The following is a 15,134-nucleotide window of genomic DNA, read 5'->3' as shown; positions in this document are numbered from 1 at the left end:
CGCTGTAGCTCAAGTGGTAGAGTGCTAGCCTTGAGCTGAAGAGCTGAGGGACAGCACCCAGGCCCAGAGTTCAGGCCCCACGACCAGACCCCCCCCCCAAAAAAAAATGTTTTGGCTATTCTGGGTCCTTTGCATTTCTCCGTAAGTTTTAAGATAATTTGTCAATTTGAGCAGGAAAGAAAAGCTGGAAATTTGATAAGGATTACCTTAAATCTCTAGACCGACGTTTGATCTAGTCCTTATCTTTTAAATATTCACTTCTTCAAATACTAAAAATTTTTTAACAGAAAAAGGTATCTGTCTTGAGTTAATTTTGTCTTGTAAATAACAGAAAATTACCATAAGAACAATTTTCTTCTCTTTATTTTTTAAGATGCTGATCCTGGGGCTTGAACTAAGGATTTTGGCACTGGCCCTGAGCTTCTTGCCTCCCCTCTCCCAACCAAGGCTAGTGCTTTACCACTAGAGCCTCAGTTCTACTTCTATCTTTTTGCTAGTTAGTTGGACATAAGTCTCATGAACTTTCCTGCCAATGCTGGCTTCAAACCACAATCCTCAGATCTCAGCCTTCTGACTAGCTAGGATTACAGATGTGAACCACTGGAGCCTAGCATATCAGATTTTCTTAGTGCTAATTCATTCTGTAGGCTGAGTGAGCAATCCCATCCTTTTTTTTTTTTTTTTTTGCCAATCCTGGAGCTTGAACTCAGGGCCTAAGCACTGTTCCTGAGCTTCTTTTGTTCAAAGCTATCACTCTACCACTTGAGCCACAGTGACACTTCAGGCCCAAACTGTTTATGGGGTGCTAAGGTATTGAACCCAGGGCTGCACACATGCTAGGCAAGCACTCTACCACTAAGCCACATTCTCAGCCATGCAATTCCATTTTTAATGTTTAAATAAATCATTATCTCTCTTTTTGGATTATTAGTACAGTTTAAATTATGAACAGAACAGATGTTTAGCTAAGTAAACTAAGTCCCATTTCTATGACAACAGTATATGATATACAGAAATGCATCAGAAAGATTATACAAGTAAGGTCAGGCCAGAGCCAGTCAAGGGCTTGGACCCTGAACTCCATTCTTTTTGTTATTGTTGTTGTTGGTTATGGGGCTTGAACTCTGGGCCTGGGTGCTGTCCCTCAGCTCTTTAGCTCAAGGCTAGCGCTCTACCACTTGAGCCACAGCACCACTTCTGGTTTTCTGAGTTGTTTATTGGAGATAAGAGTCTCACAGCCTTTCCTGCCCAGGCTGGCTTTGAACCATGATCCTCAGATCTCAGCCTCCTTGAGTAGCTAGGATTACAGGCGTGAGCCACTGGCACCTGGCTTAGAACTCCATTCTTCTAAGTATTGAGTATAGGATTCTACTCATTGGATTTGTCATTTTTGTTTATTCCCTCTATTATCTGAACACAGAATCAAGTAATGGATTGAATATAAAGGGTTATATAGGGGCATTTGGTAACAAGAAGTTACTAGTACCATTTTAAAGTATGGTAATTGTATTCTGGCTATATTCTTAGAAAATCCTCATCTTTTTTAGATACATATGCATTTGTAGGTCAAATGATGTGTGGAATTTATTTAAAAATAATCTAATGTAGCGAGATACCAGTGGCTCATGCCTATAATCCTAGCTACTGAGGATTGAGGTTCCAAGCCACCTGCATCAGAAAAATCATGAGTCTCTTATTTCCAATTAACTGCCAAAAAAAGCTGGTTCAAGTGGTAGAGTACTAGTCTTGAGTGAAAAAGTTAAATAGTGCTCAAGACCCTAGTTCAAGCACCAGTAGCATAAACACACACATACACACACAAAATAAGAGATGGTGACAGATACATTAAAGTGTATCAAAATCACGTCTACTTTTGTGTAAACATGAAAATTTCCATTTTAAAAAGAAACATCCAGGCTGAGAATGTGGCTTAGTGGTTCAGTACTTGACTAGTACGCATGAAGCCGTTGGTCGATTCCTCAGTACCACAAAAATAGAAAAAGCTGGAAGTGGCACTGTGGCTAAAGTGGTAGAGTGCTAGCTTTGAACAAAAAGACGCTCAGGGACAGTGCCCAGGCCCTGAATTCAAGCCCCAGGGCGGGCAAAAAACGAAAAACAACAAACAAACAAAACCATCCAGCTATTTTCTGGGTGCTGGTGGTTCACATCTGTAACCCTAACTACTCAGAAACCTGATATCTGAGGACTATAATTCAAAGACAGAGAAAGAAAATTGTGTGAGACTCTTAGCTTCAGTTAATCACCAAAAAAGGAGGAAGTAGAGCTGTGGCCCAAGTGTAGAATACTAGGCTTGAGCAAAAGAGCTCAGAGACAGTGCCCATGCCCAGAGTTCAAGCCCTAGGGATTAGCAGAAAATAAAACCAAACAACAAAAACAAAAAAACAGTAGAGTTGCTTGTGCATACATACACATGCCTCGGCTTGGTGTGCCTGACTCTACTTATCCGTGCCCAGGTGGGGCAGCAGAAGGCTAAGGGGGTGTAGGATATACATATACATACACATATTAAATATTATAAGACTTGTCAGATAACTTCAACTTACTCTTTCATCAATGATTTTCATAAGCCATCTTTTAGTCAGGTTATGTCTTTTTACAGCCTAAAAAACAAGAGGGTTCTAAGTTTTTACAAAGTACTAGAAATGACTTCTGTATCTCTGAATAAAACAGACAAACCAGATGCACAGTGGGGTTAAGGGGACATTTAACATAGCTACATTAAATATCAGGATAAAAGGAAATTATCTCTAGAATAGTATTTCAAAACATTTCCAAGATAGTATTTGCAAGACTTTTCTGATAATAGTCTCTTTTTATCCTGCATTTAACTATTCCATTTTTAAATATAAACAAGAATACCAAGCTTCTTTATTATATGATGTATCCCTTCAGTGGTTACATATTATCTATAAACTTTGGGTAATAAAATTTACAGAATGTATTAGTAAAAATTACTGCAACTCCAAAGGAAGAAAGGAAGGAGGGAAGGAGGGAGGGACGGAGGGAGGGGAGGGAAGGAAGGAAGGAAGGAAAGAAGGAAGGAAGGAAGGAAAGAAAGAAAAAACCCTAATGCCTAATACCATAAAAAAAAACAAACAAATGATCAGGGTGCCAGTAGTTCATCCTGTAATCCTAACTGGTCAGGAGGTGGAGATCTGAGGATCGAGGCTTGAAGCCAGCCTAGACAGGAAAGTCTGTGAGACTCTTATCTCCAATTAATCACAGAAAAAAGCCAGAAGTTGAGCTGTGGCTCAAGTGGTAGAGTGCTAGCCTTGAGCAAAAGAAGCTCAGGGAAGGCACCCAGACCCAGAATTCAAACCCCAAGACCAGCAAAAACAAAAAAATCCAAAAAACGAGTGAATGAACAAATGAACAAAACAGGACAAAAATGTTAACAGGTGAGTCTGGGATACAGAAGTGTACTTCATACTGTTTCCTGGAATTGGCCAAAATTAACACTTAGTAATAATAAATACACAATAAATATAGTAGTGAAGGTCTTAGATGCTGTATACCTAATATAATACTCTCAGATGTCACTGAATGTAAGGGTAAGCATGCTTATCCACCCACATTTGTGGAACAAAGAGGAATGGAGAACAGAGCCCTCTTTGTCTGGCAGGAGTCTGATGGAGGATAAGCTGGCTATGTGAAGTTAGATCCAAACTATTCTCAGCACTGCTACTGTTACATAGAACTCCCCATGGGCTGCTTCTGCAAATCTCAGGAATCACCCTGATCATTACACACTCCTGCTTTTTTATTGTATATGTGTCTGAGATGGGCATGGTTGATCTTTGTAACCACTATGAAGCACTGTTTATGGCATATAAACAAACTCAGTAAATACACATACATACACACTTTTTATTTCATCGGTCATGAGCTTCAACTCTGGCCTTGGTGCTGTCCCTCAGCTCTTCAGCTCAACACTAGTGCTCTACCACTTGAGCCACAGCACCACTTCCAGTTTTCTGGTGGTTTATTGGAGATAAGAGTCTCATGGACTTTCCTGCCCTGGCTGGCTTTGAACTGTGATCCTCAGGACTCCGCCTGTTTAGTAGCTAGGATTACAAGTGTGAGTAACTGGTGCCCAGCTTCAGTAAATATTTTATCAATGAAAAGTGAAATGCATATTTACTCAAAGCGAAAGCCATTACAAATAACCACAAAACATAAATGTCCAATTCTGAAGGAACTTAAAGACCAAAGTAAAAGAATAAATATTCAAAAGAAGTTGAATAAAGTATCAACTTTGGCAAATGAAGCCAAGTAGAATAAAAATCTCTGCTATAAATATAAACACAAGTCACAACACAAGTCACACAGAGAAATGGAGAATACTATATGGGATGTGTAAGAAATTTTAAAAATGCAACTATTTTCGACCCTGAAAATACCAATGAAACTGTATAGCAAAATCTCTCTCCACGACACAGAGGCACTGTTTCCCTTCCTAAAAAGAAACTGGTACTCTTCAAGGAGCCAATGGAAAGTTTTACTTGAATCACAATGAGCATACGTGTCAGCTGATCAGGGACAGAATACGCCATGAAAATAACTGCTCTGGACACTACCTTCTTCTTGTTTATTTTTGTTGTTGTTGTTGTTGTTGTTTTTGCCAGTACTAGGGCTTGAACTCAGGGCCTGGGCACTATCCCTAAGCTTCTTTTGCTCAAGGCTAGCGCTCCACCACTTGAGCCACAGTGCCACTTTCAGCATTTTCTAAATAGTTTATTGGGGATAAGAGTCTCATGGACTTTCCTGCCCCAGCTGGCTTTGAAATGCAATCCTCAGATCTCTGAGTAGCTACCATTATAGGCATGAGCCACCAGCACCCAACATTATCTATTTCTTTTAAATATTCACAAACCCTAAATATCAGTCATAACTACAAAACTAACATTAAAATGTAAGTACTTAGAGCTAGAAAGGTAGCTCAGTTGTAGAGCATTTACCTATCATAACCAAGAGAATGGTTCCTATCTCTAAACTGAAAACAAACAAAAAAAACAAATGGATAATCCTAAATTGACACATATGTAAACATCCCGTAATTCAGATTTATCTTCTGTTTTTATTTTGTTTTAAAGAGAAGCTAATGGGAAAAAAAAAAAAACCTTGCACTAAGGTAATCTTTGTTCTATCACTGTATTTCTAAACAAAGGTCAGAACTTTTGATACAAGTCTTAACATAAGCCTCAACTGCTGACAAATTTGTGTAAAAGATAATAAATAGGTCAGGCGCCGGTGGCTCATGCCTGTGATCCTAGCTACTCAGGAGGCTAAGATCTGAGGATCATGGTTTAAAGCCAGCCCAGGCAGAAAAGTCTATGAGACTCTTATCTCCAATAAAAACCACTCGAAAACCAGAAGTGGCGCTGTGGCTCAAGCTGTAGAGCACTTGCCTTGAGCTGAAGAGCGAAAGGACAGCACCTAAGCCCAGAGTTCAAGCCCCACGACTGACAAAATAAAGTAAAATAATAGTAAAGGTTGAATCTGAACTTTAGAGAAACTTCCCTCAGGGCTAAGGGTATAGTTCATAATAGAGTGATTGTATAGTAGACAAGACACTGATTTCTAACCTAGCACCACCAAAAAATGGGGGGGGGGGACTTTTCTCTAAGCTATATCATTTGTCTTGAGCTTACTGAAGAGGGGCTAACAGCTTCCCATCCCCATTGACTTTTTCTTCTCAGCCCTCCTGGCTTTCAATCTTTACTGGGACTCTGTGAAGTCACTCTTCCCAGAAATCTGGCTTGATACACACCTGAAGAGGTATACAACTGTCGGGCCCATCTGTGGTTGTCACTGAAAACCCTCTTTTGGTAGTTATTATAATGGGGACATAGGTCAGTGAAAAGATACCTAATTCTCTCATAGTTTAGCATATTTCTAAACCATGCATATCTGTTTATGAATGACGGAGAGCTGTATCTACTTCAATATAAAACTGCTTAATATAAAAATCAAGCTACCTCTGTATATCACCTTAGCAATAACAATAATTTTTTTTAAATCAAACTATATGAAGAATACTTTAGCCCAAAGGTTTCTTTTTATTCACTAATGTCTAAAATTCCCAACTGATAGGCAATTCTTCTAGCCAAGGTAGTTTTAAGTATGTATATGAAACATGATAAATAGAAAGTTTCCCTTCACACAGACAAAAAATTCTTCTACAGCCTAGTCTGGAATCAAACACTGATATAAGGAGCAGTTGGAAGGTTAGAAAGAAAATGCACATTCTACTGCATCACAATTGGTAGGATTTACATCCTGCAATGAAGTAAGTAACTTGTAATATAAAGAGATTGGCTGAGAACTGGGGCCTTATATAATTCTAGCTACTCAGGAGGTTAAGAGCTGAGGATTGTTGTTCCTACTAAGTTTCGGGCAGTAAAGTCTGTGAGACTCTCCAATTATCCAGCAAAAATGCCAGACTGGAGGTGTGGTTCAAATGGCAGGGTACTATGAATGAAAAAGCTGAAAACAGAAGGCCCTTAATTCAAGCCCTAGTACCTACATAAAAAAAAAACAGGAAATTAGATTCCAATTTTGTCCTTTAAAAACATATCAAAGAACCATGCAAATTATCAGAGGATGATTTTAAATTGCTTAGCCAAAAGTAACATATCTTTATCTGAATGTTACATGAGCCTAACAATATTTTCAGAATAAATTGCAGCATTATCGTAATTATCTAAATTTTACTGATCAAAAAGCAGACTCAAATAATACTTTTACAAATTAAAGTATAATGCGGGGCTGGGAAGGTGGCTCAGTGGTATTGCCTTGCATGCATGAGGCCCTAGGTTCGGTTCCTCAGTACCACATAAGCAGAAAAAGCCGGAAGTGGTGCTGTGGCTTAAGAGATAGAGGGCTAGCCTTGAGCCAAAGAGGTGAGGGACAGCTCCTAGGCCCAGAGTTCAAGCCCCACAACCGACCAAAAAAAAAAAAGGATAATGTATGTACATTTATTTTACCTTCCATAGTTCAATGGCTACTGGTTGATGTGGTGGTTTGTCACAGTATATGTCTTCAACAGCTTTTTTCCAGAACTGCATTCGCATTAGTCCAATTGTTTTCTCAGAAACAGAGTCTTTAACCTGTAAATTTTTAACACTTTTAGCGTGTCAGTATTTTTGAGGACATTTTTTGAGCTAATCGAACTGTTTCATATCATGACTATGGTGGGGAATATAGGACTCTACATTTTTCAGCCCCTAAAACTGTACAAGACAGTTATTTAATGAATGATTTCCTTCCTTCCTTTCCTTCTTTCTTTTTCTTTCTCTCTCTCTTCCTTCCTTTTTTTTTAAATTTTTTTATTTTTTTTGGGTCCGGTCGTGGGGCCTGAACTCTGGGCCTGGGTGCTGTCCCTCAGCTCTTCAGCTCAAGGCTAGCGCTCTACCACTTGAGCCACAGCGCCACTTCCGGCTTTTTTCTTTTTGCTTATGTGGTGCTGAGGAATTGAACCCAGGGCCTCGAGCATGCAAGACAAGCGCTCTACCACTGAGCCACCTTCCCAGCCCCTTCCTTTCTTTTGTAGGTCATGGAGTTTGAAATTAGGGCCTGGGCACTTGTGCTCAAGGCACTCTTCCACTTTGAGCCACGGTTTTCTGATGATTAATTGGAGATAAGGATCCCATGGACTTTCCTGCTTAGGCTGGTTTTGAACTGCAATCCTCAAATCTCAGCCTCCTGAGTAGCTAGGATTACAGTGGTAAGCCACCAGCGGCTGAATAATTTTCTTCAAATGTATATACAGTCAAATTGGCCTCAATATTGAAATTCTCCTGCCTCAATCTCCCAGGTGCTAGGATTACAGGTGTATACTACCATGCCCAACTCTACACACACTTTTTTTGGGAAGTGAACCATTTTAAAGAAACTTGACTTTGCATGGCATATTACCTGCTTCATAAAAATAGCACTATTATATAACTACAGTCCAGTTATAAACAAGCAAATTTAATGATACATAATACTTTTATTTGATCTGTCATATAGTTCCCAGTTTTCAAATGATTCTATAATGTCCTTTATGATATTTATTTTTCCATCTATGTAGGATCTACTCTAATTGTGTGTTGTTTTTAATTTTAAGTCACTTTAGCTTTCTATGTTTTACAGTGCTAGAGATCTAACTCATGGCCTTATACATAGGGTATGCAAGTGCACTACCAGTGAAATACATTTAGCTCATGAACCTCCTTTAGAAATATTTCAATAGCCTTTCTTTATCATTTATGACTTAAAATGTTAAATAAATGAAAATTGGAACTAGGCTTTGGGTCTAATGAGAGTGAGAGAAAGAGAGACAGAGACAGAGATAGAGAGACAGAGAGACAAGGGGGGTAAAGATGCTTATTTGGGATTAATTTTATTTTTCACTGTGGTTAAAGTTATACATTCCTAGACTTAAATTACCTAAGAAGTGCATGTACTCTTTAAAGAATCAAAGCAAGCATGAAATGCCCACCTTTTTCTCTGTAGTGATATTAGCTTTTGTCTCTAGTCAAAATGTTAATATTTTCTCGCCTTGCTACTATTTAAGTCTGTGAGAAATCATTTAAGGTCATGGTCTCCATAAAAATTTGCCCTCTAGGTTGATTCTGCATTGTGATTTTTGCCTGATGTTTCTTTTGGCTGTTGTTTAGCAGTGCTGGGATTCTAAGCCAGGGTCTTGTGTATGCTAGGCAATACTTTACCACTAATTTATATTCCTAGTCCTTTTTTTTTTCTTTCAATTTCTTTTAAAATTAGAGAATATTAGCTGTATAAAAGTTTCATTGTGATATTTCCATTCATGCATATAATGTACTTTGATCAAATTTACTCCATGTTATTCTTCAGCCTTTGATTTTTTTCTTGGTGGGTTGGGGGTTGGTCATGGGTGTTGAACTCTGGGCCTATGCGCTGTCCCTCAGCTCTTCAGCTCAAGGCTAACTGTCTACCACTTGAGCCACAGCACCACATCCAGGTTTCTGGTGGTTAATTGGAGATAAGAATCTCACAGGGAAGCCAGGCACTGGTGTCTCAAGCCTGTAATCCTAGCAGGAAAAGTCTGGGAGACTCTTATCTCCAATTAGACAACTCAGAAAACTGGAAGTGGCACTGTGGCTCAAGTGGTAGAGCAATAGCCTTGAGCTGAAGAGCTAAGGGAACAGTGTTCAGGCCCAGAATTCAAGCCCCATGAGCAACTCCCAGCCCCTTCTCCCTCCAAAAAAAGTCTCACAGGGACTTTCTGCCAGGGCTGGCTTTGAACCTCGATCCTCAGATCTCAGCCTCCTGCATAGCCAGGATTACAGGCATGAGCCACCAGCACCCAGCACCTTTTTTTTTTTGAGAGAAGGTCTCACTATGTAACCTAAGCTGGCTTCAACTCTCAATCTTCCTGTCTTAGTCTCCTGAGTGAGCCTCATAAGCAAGCATCACCATACCTGGCCCTGAATGAGGGAAGCAGTCCAATCATCTCATTACATAATGAGAGCCAGGGGCTGATGGCTCATGCCATACACTCAGGAGGCTGATATCTGAGGATCACAGTTCATAGCCAGCCAGGGCGGAGAAGTCCATGAGATTTTTATCACCAATTAAACACTCAAAAGGGGAGCTGTGGTAGAGTAGTAGAGTATTAACCTTGAGCAAAAAAGTTTAGGGATAGTGCCCAGGAACTGAGTTCAAGCCTCAATATGGGCACAGGCATGCACACACATATGCGTGCGCACACTACCAACCCAAGCAGTTGAAGGGGTGAGTGGTTAAGGGAGGGTAACAGAGGGGGTAAGGTTGTTGGATTACATTGTATTCATGTATGGTAATGTCACAGTGAAATCTTATAAAAATAATGTGTGCTAAAAGTGTAACTCCTCTAAACATTTAAAATACTATTTGTCAAAACAAACTCCAGGAAATGGAAACGTGTTTTTTCTTGTTGTTGATAGTGTTTAATTCTGCTTTGAGGTTTTTTTTTTCTTTTAGGAGGGGCAGGGTAGGGGGGGCACACAGAAAGGGAGGGAGGAAGGGTGAACAAATGTAATCACGCTATTCAGTATACACTAATTGGAAAATGACCTATGTAACTTGTGGGTAGGGATGGGAGGGAGAAAATGGAGAAAAGCAAAGAAAGGGATGACACTGTCCAAAAAAAGAAATATATATTCATTACTGTAAGCATTATGCCCATCTTTGGTCCTCAGCTCCACCCAGACTTGAGCTCCTCCTACCCCTGGAGTTCCTGCCATACAGCTGGCCCCTCCCTTTCTCTGCCCAGACCCATCGGAGCTCCCATCTACTTCACTTCCTACCCAGACCCTCCTGCTACCTAGACAGTGGAGGGTGCCACCTGCTCCCTCTCTGGGGGAAATATGGCTCCTCTAATAAACCTTATAATAATCTTTCTCCTGTGCCTGCCTGCCTGCCTCTGCGTGGTCCCCTGGGATGGATGTGATGGATCCTTTCAATTGCCTTATGAAATGGTAACCTCGGGGCTGGGAAGGTGGCTCAGTGGTAGAGCGCTTGTCTTGCATGCTCGAGGCCCTGGGTTCGATTCCTCAGCACCACATAAGCAAAAAGAAAAAAGCCAGAAGTGGCGCTGTGGCTTAAGTCGTAGAGTGCTAGCCTTGAGCTGAAGAGCTGAGGGACAGTGCCCAGGCCCAGAGTTCAGGCCCCAAGACCGGACCCCCCCCAAAAAAAAAGAGAAATAGTAACCTCTCTGTGTGACACCTTCTTAACAACAATAAAATTATATTAAAATATTAGAAAAATAAAGCAAAAAGGGCTAGGAGCATGGCTCAAGTAGTAGAGCACCAGGCTAATAAGTAGGAATCCCAGCACTGTCAGAAAAAACAAAATAAACAAAACTCTAGAATAGCATTTCCAGAAACATTAAGTTCATTAGCTGATTTTATTACTTATACTGAATTAAGCCTAGTTAGCAGGAGAAAGAAATTATTAGCAGACTTTAAACACAACTAACACAGAAATTACAACTATATTTCCTTATTATTCAGCATTAAATACATTATAACATCATCTTTTTGTTGTTGTTTGGATTTTTTTTCTTTTTTGGTTGTGGGGCTTGAACTCAGGGCCTGGGCGCTGTTGCTAAAATTTTGTGTGCAAGGCTAGTGCTCTACCATTTTTAGCCACAGCTCTACTTCCAACACCATCTTATAAAAAATATTTGAAGATATTTTAATACCAGCCTGAGCCAGTTCCACATTGAAAGCCCTCAATGCAAAAGCAGAGCTTCGGGATTCTGCAGGGAGAAGCAGGGAGCATAAATAACTTTCATAATCTCTCTTCCTGTAACAGAATAAAAAGAAAAGTAGTTACTCGTCAGTTACCAAACTGCAGATAAAATACTGATCAAAATTAACGATACAATGAGGCTTCAGTTCAGAATAGGCTATTTTTCATCTCATAATTATTTCTCTAAATTATAAAAACTGGACCCTTAACATCAGGTTAGTTTAGCAATAACTATTTTTACTTATAAACACTTATATTTTGCTTTTAATAGGAATTCAAGCAAGAAGTTAAGAAAATAAGTCTAGTATTGGTATAAACTTAGTTTTTAAAGTAACATAGAAATAAGACACAGAGATTGATATGCACACACTTCCCGGAGCGTTTGTTTCTAGTAGTATTAATAACCTTTGGATTCCTGGCACCGAAGAACAATCCTAGCACCTGGACCTTAGTTCCTAAATTCTGCTAAAGCTTCATAGAGGAATGACTGACCCCAGACCTGGGGCAAAGAAAACATGAAAAGATCTAAACCATTTTGAGTAGAAAATATAGAAATATTCAAAGAATGGAGAAATGCGTTGAAAGAACACAGAAACTGCTGCATTTGAGACTACTGAGCTGGGTGCTGGTGCTGCATGTTTGTAATCCTAGCAATTGAGAAGGATGAGACCTGAGAATCAAAGTTCGAAGCCAGTGTTACACTGGCAGACAAATCCAAGAGACTTTCATCTCCAAAATAACCAGCCTAAAGCAAGAAATGGACGTTGGCTCAACTGGTAGAGTGCCAATGGTGATTGAAAAGACCAAGGGAGAGTTGGAGGCCCTGAGCTCAATCCCAAGTACTAGGGAAAAAGAGAAAGACTAAGCAAGAGTATGGTTTGAGTCCAAGAGTTTGAAGCCAGCCTGGACAACATAGCAAAACTTTGCCCAAAAATAACAGCTGAAGCTGTTAAGTCGGTGGTAGAGTGCTTCCAGGCACTACCAGGCCCTACGTTACAAGAAAACATTAAGATTTTGATTGCAGGTCAGCCAGGAGCACATACACACATATGTACACATTACACACACAATGCATAGATAACAAGGTCTTTAAGAAAAAAGGGAAGAAGAAGAAGCAGGGCACTGGTGGCTCATGCCTATAATCCTAGCTACTCAGGAGGGTGTGATACGAGGATGGAGGTTCAAAGCCAGCCTCAGCAGGAAAGTCCCTCTGAGACTCTTATCACCAATTAACCATTCAAAAACCGGAAGTGGCTCTGTGGCTCAAGTGGGAGAGTGCTAGCCTTGAGCTGAAGAGCTGAGGGACAGTGCCCAGGCCCAGAGGTCAAGCCCCAAGATAGATGGGGGGGGGAGGGGGGGAAAGAATACGTGAGTTTTTTTGGATTTGCATGACGAATCAAATCCAAAGCAATTTATTATTCTAATATTTCTTTTCTTTTTTTTTTGGTCGGTCATGGGGCTTGAACTCTGGGCCATCCCTCAGCTCTTCAGTTAAAGGTGAGCACTCTACCACTTGAGCCACAGCACCTCTTCTGGTTTTCTGGAGTAGCTAGGATTACAGGTGTGAGCCACCGGCGCCCAGCTTATTCTAGTATTTCTCTAAAGACCTTGAAACCGCTGGGCGCTGGTGGCTCACGCCTGTAATCCTAGCTACTCAGGAGGCTGAGATCTGAGGATCGCGGTTCAAAGCCAGCCCGGGCAGGAAAGACCGTGAGACTCCTATCTCCAACAAACCACCAGAAAACCGGAAGTGGCGCTGTAGCTCAAGTGGTAGAGAGCTTGAGCTGAAGAGCTTAGGGACAGCACCCAGGCCCAGAGTTCAAGCCCCACGACTGACCAAAAAAAAAAAAAAAAGACCTTGAAACCAAGCACCTTACAAACTGACAGCAATGAAGTGCAGAAGAGAAAATGGAAGAGGAGGTCGGTCACTAAATCACAGATGACCACTAGGGCTCTCTACTCCAGCTCAACCCAACCTCCACAAATACTCAAATGTCAAGCCTTCCCTGTGCTACTAGGGTGAACAAAACACCTGATTTCATGAGGTTAAGAATAAAATAATGATATACACTGAACTCACTGTGATCTTAATTAACTACGTGCCAAGCGTTGCTCTGCCTTAATCCCCACAGCCCTAGATCGTAGAACTACATCAGCCCCTCCCGATTTACAATGCGCATTAAATATACTTGGAAACCCCTATTAATACTGCCGAGCTCACGACGGTAATTACTATGCTCTGCGAATGGATCAGATGACGCTAGCAAGACCTCACAGGGGAGGGGGGAGGGTAAAAACTGAGCTCCAGGCAAGGCGGCCCGCGGAGGCAGAGGAAGAAACAGTGTGACTTTTGTGGCCAGAGGAATGATCCCGTTGCTTTCCTGTCCCCGTATACCCGACCCTGAGGCCGCCAGGCAGCACCGGGCGCCGAGGAGCAGCGCGGGCCCGGGCGTGGGAGGGCTCGGCTCCCAGCCCCGCCTCCGGCCGCGCGCGCCGGGCTCGCTCACCGCAGCAACTCCAGGCAGTAGTGGTCAGAGCCCCTGGAGGCAGGTCCGCTGGCCGCCGCCACGCTTCGCCTGGGCACCGCGGACCCTGGGAGCCGCCGCGTGCGCACCCACAAACCGCGGGGCGGCCGGCGGCGGCACAGGCCCGGGACGCCGAGCCGCAACGGGCCACAGCACGAGCCCAGCACGGAGGCCGCCATGATGCCGGCGTCACGCGCCCTCTGACCCCCGCGCCGCCGCGCGCGGCCACGCCCCCGGCCTCTCCCCCGACCGCAGCGGCGCGCGCGGCGTCCTGGCGGAGCAGAGCCAGGTGTCGCTGTGGTCCTCCGCATCCAGGCCTGCGCCGCTCTCAGGGAGTTAGAACCCAAGGAGGCCCGCCCCAGTCCCGTCCGTCCATCCTTCTCCGAGATAACCCCTCCCATGTCTATCCTCAAGCGACCCCTGATCACCTGGGACAGGTAGTTGCTCGCGTCTCCAAAAAGGAGCTGCACAAGTTAGTCCAGCCATTCCAGCGCCTCAAGTCGCCCTGGGAGCGGAACACGCTTGCGTGTGCGATCACACTGTCCCAGGAGTGACCGGCCCGCGCGTGGCCAGAACACGGCCCTGCCGGAATTCCCGGGCGAGGCGACTACCGGCTGCCGGTACCAGCTTCCCAGCAGCCAGCGATCCCACTGAGACGCAATAGCTTAACTCTTTATCAACCAACCACTATCGGTGACTCCCTCCCGCACTCCCCCACCCCCGCCGGGGGCGGGCTGACGGCCTCGGCACTCCTAAGTTTCTTGAGGGCGCAGTCATTGTTTGGTGATCTAGTTTATCCTCCCTGCCAGCCTGTTAGGCATTATAGAAGCCAAATTGCCTCCATTTACAATGTAATTCTAAGAGTGGGTTAAGATTCAGACACTCCAAATATCTGCATTACTGCAATGTGCAGATTTGGGGAAGGAAGGAGGAGCAGAGGATGCCATGCATCAGAGGCTGTTCTGGACCTCCAGGCTCCAACATGAAATTCTAAAGAGTCTGAAGTTTCTCAGGCCTCCAGGTCCTTATAAAGACAGAATAGAAGGTAGAAGGATAAAGTTTGTTACCTTATTTAAAACTATTAAATATCTGTTCACATGGTGTATGGGACTCCTTTAGTGCTCTAGCACACAGACCTGCCAAAGATTAATTGGATCTAATTTCTATCACTAACCTGTTGGTCCAGCCAACACTTACTGCTAGATCCTAGTAATATATCCTGCCTCCAATTTGCCCAACTGCTGCGGCCAGACTAGTTCTTTCTAAAATGTACATCGGTAGCCAGGCGCCAGTGGCTCTCACCTGTAATCCGGGGCAGGAAAGTCCCCG

General features: G+C 42.7%; 1 protein-coding gene across 3 annotated transcripts in view; it reads right to left on the bottom strand.

The window, feature by feature from the left end:
* The window catches only part of Ndufaf6 (NADH:ubiquinone oxidoreductase complex assembly factor 6), a 28,746-nt gene extending 14,345 nt beyond the window's left edge, over positions 1–14,401 (bottom strand). Inside the window, exons 1-4 of one of the 3 annotated variants that reach the window (XM_069991099.1) lie at positions 14,234–14,401; positions 11,235–11,334; positions 7,008–7,130; positions 2,565–2,621 (exon numbers count right to left, since the gene is read on the bottom strand). In XM_069991099.1, coding sequence (XP_069847200.1) covers positions 2,565–2,621; positions 7,008–7,094 — 144 coding nt within the window. In that variant the 5' untranslated portion in view covers positions 7,095–7,130; positions 11,235–11,334; positions 14,234–14,401. Of the gene's footprint in view, positions 1–2,564; positions 2,622–7,007; positions 7,131–11,230; positions 11,335–13,360; positions 13,383–13,787; positions 13,985–14,233 lie in introns of those variants that run through there. The other 2 variants (XM_069991097.1, XM_069991098.1) reach the window with 2 other exon arrangements.
* Between the last annotated feature and the right edge of the window lie 733 nt (positions 14,402–15,134).

Source organism: Dipodomys merriami, unplaced genomic scaffold, assembly GCF_024711535.1.
Source record: "Dipodomys merriami isolate MVZ:Mamm:240054 unplaced genomic scaffold, mDipMer1.0.p SCAF_4, whole genome shotgun sequence".
Lineage (NCBI taxonomy): Eukaryota > Metazoa > Chordata > Mammalia > Rodentia > Heteromyidae > Dipodomys > Dipodomys merriami.
This window is presented reverse-complemented; position numbering and strand designations above follow the sequence as displayed.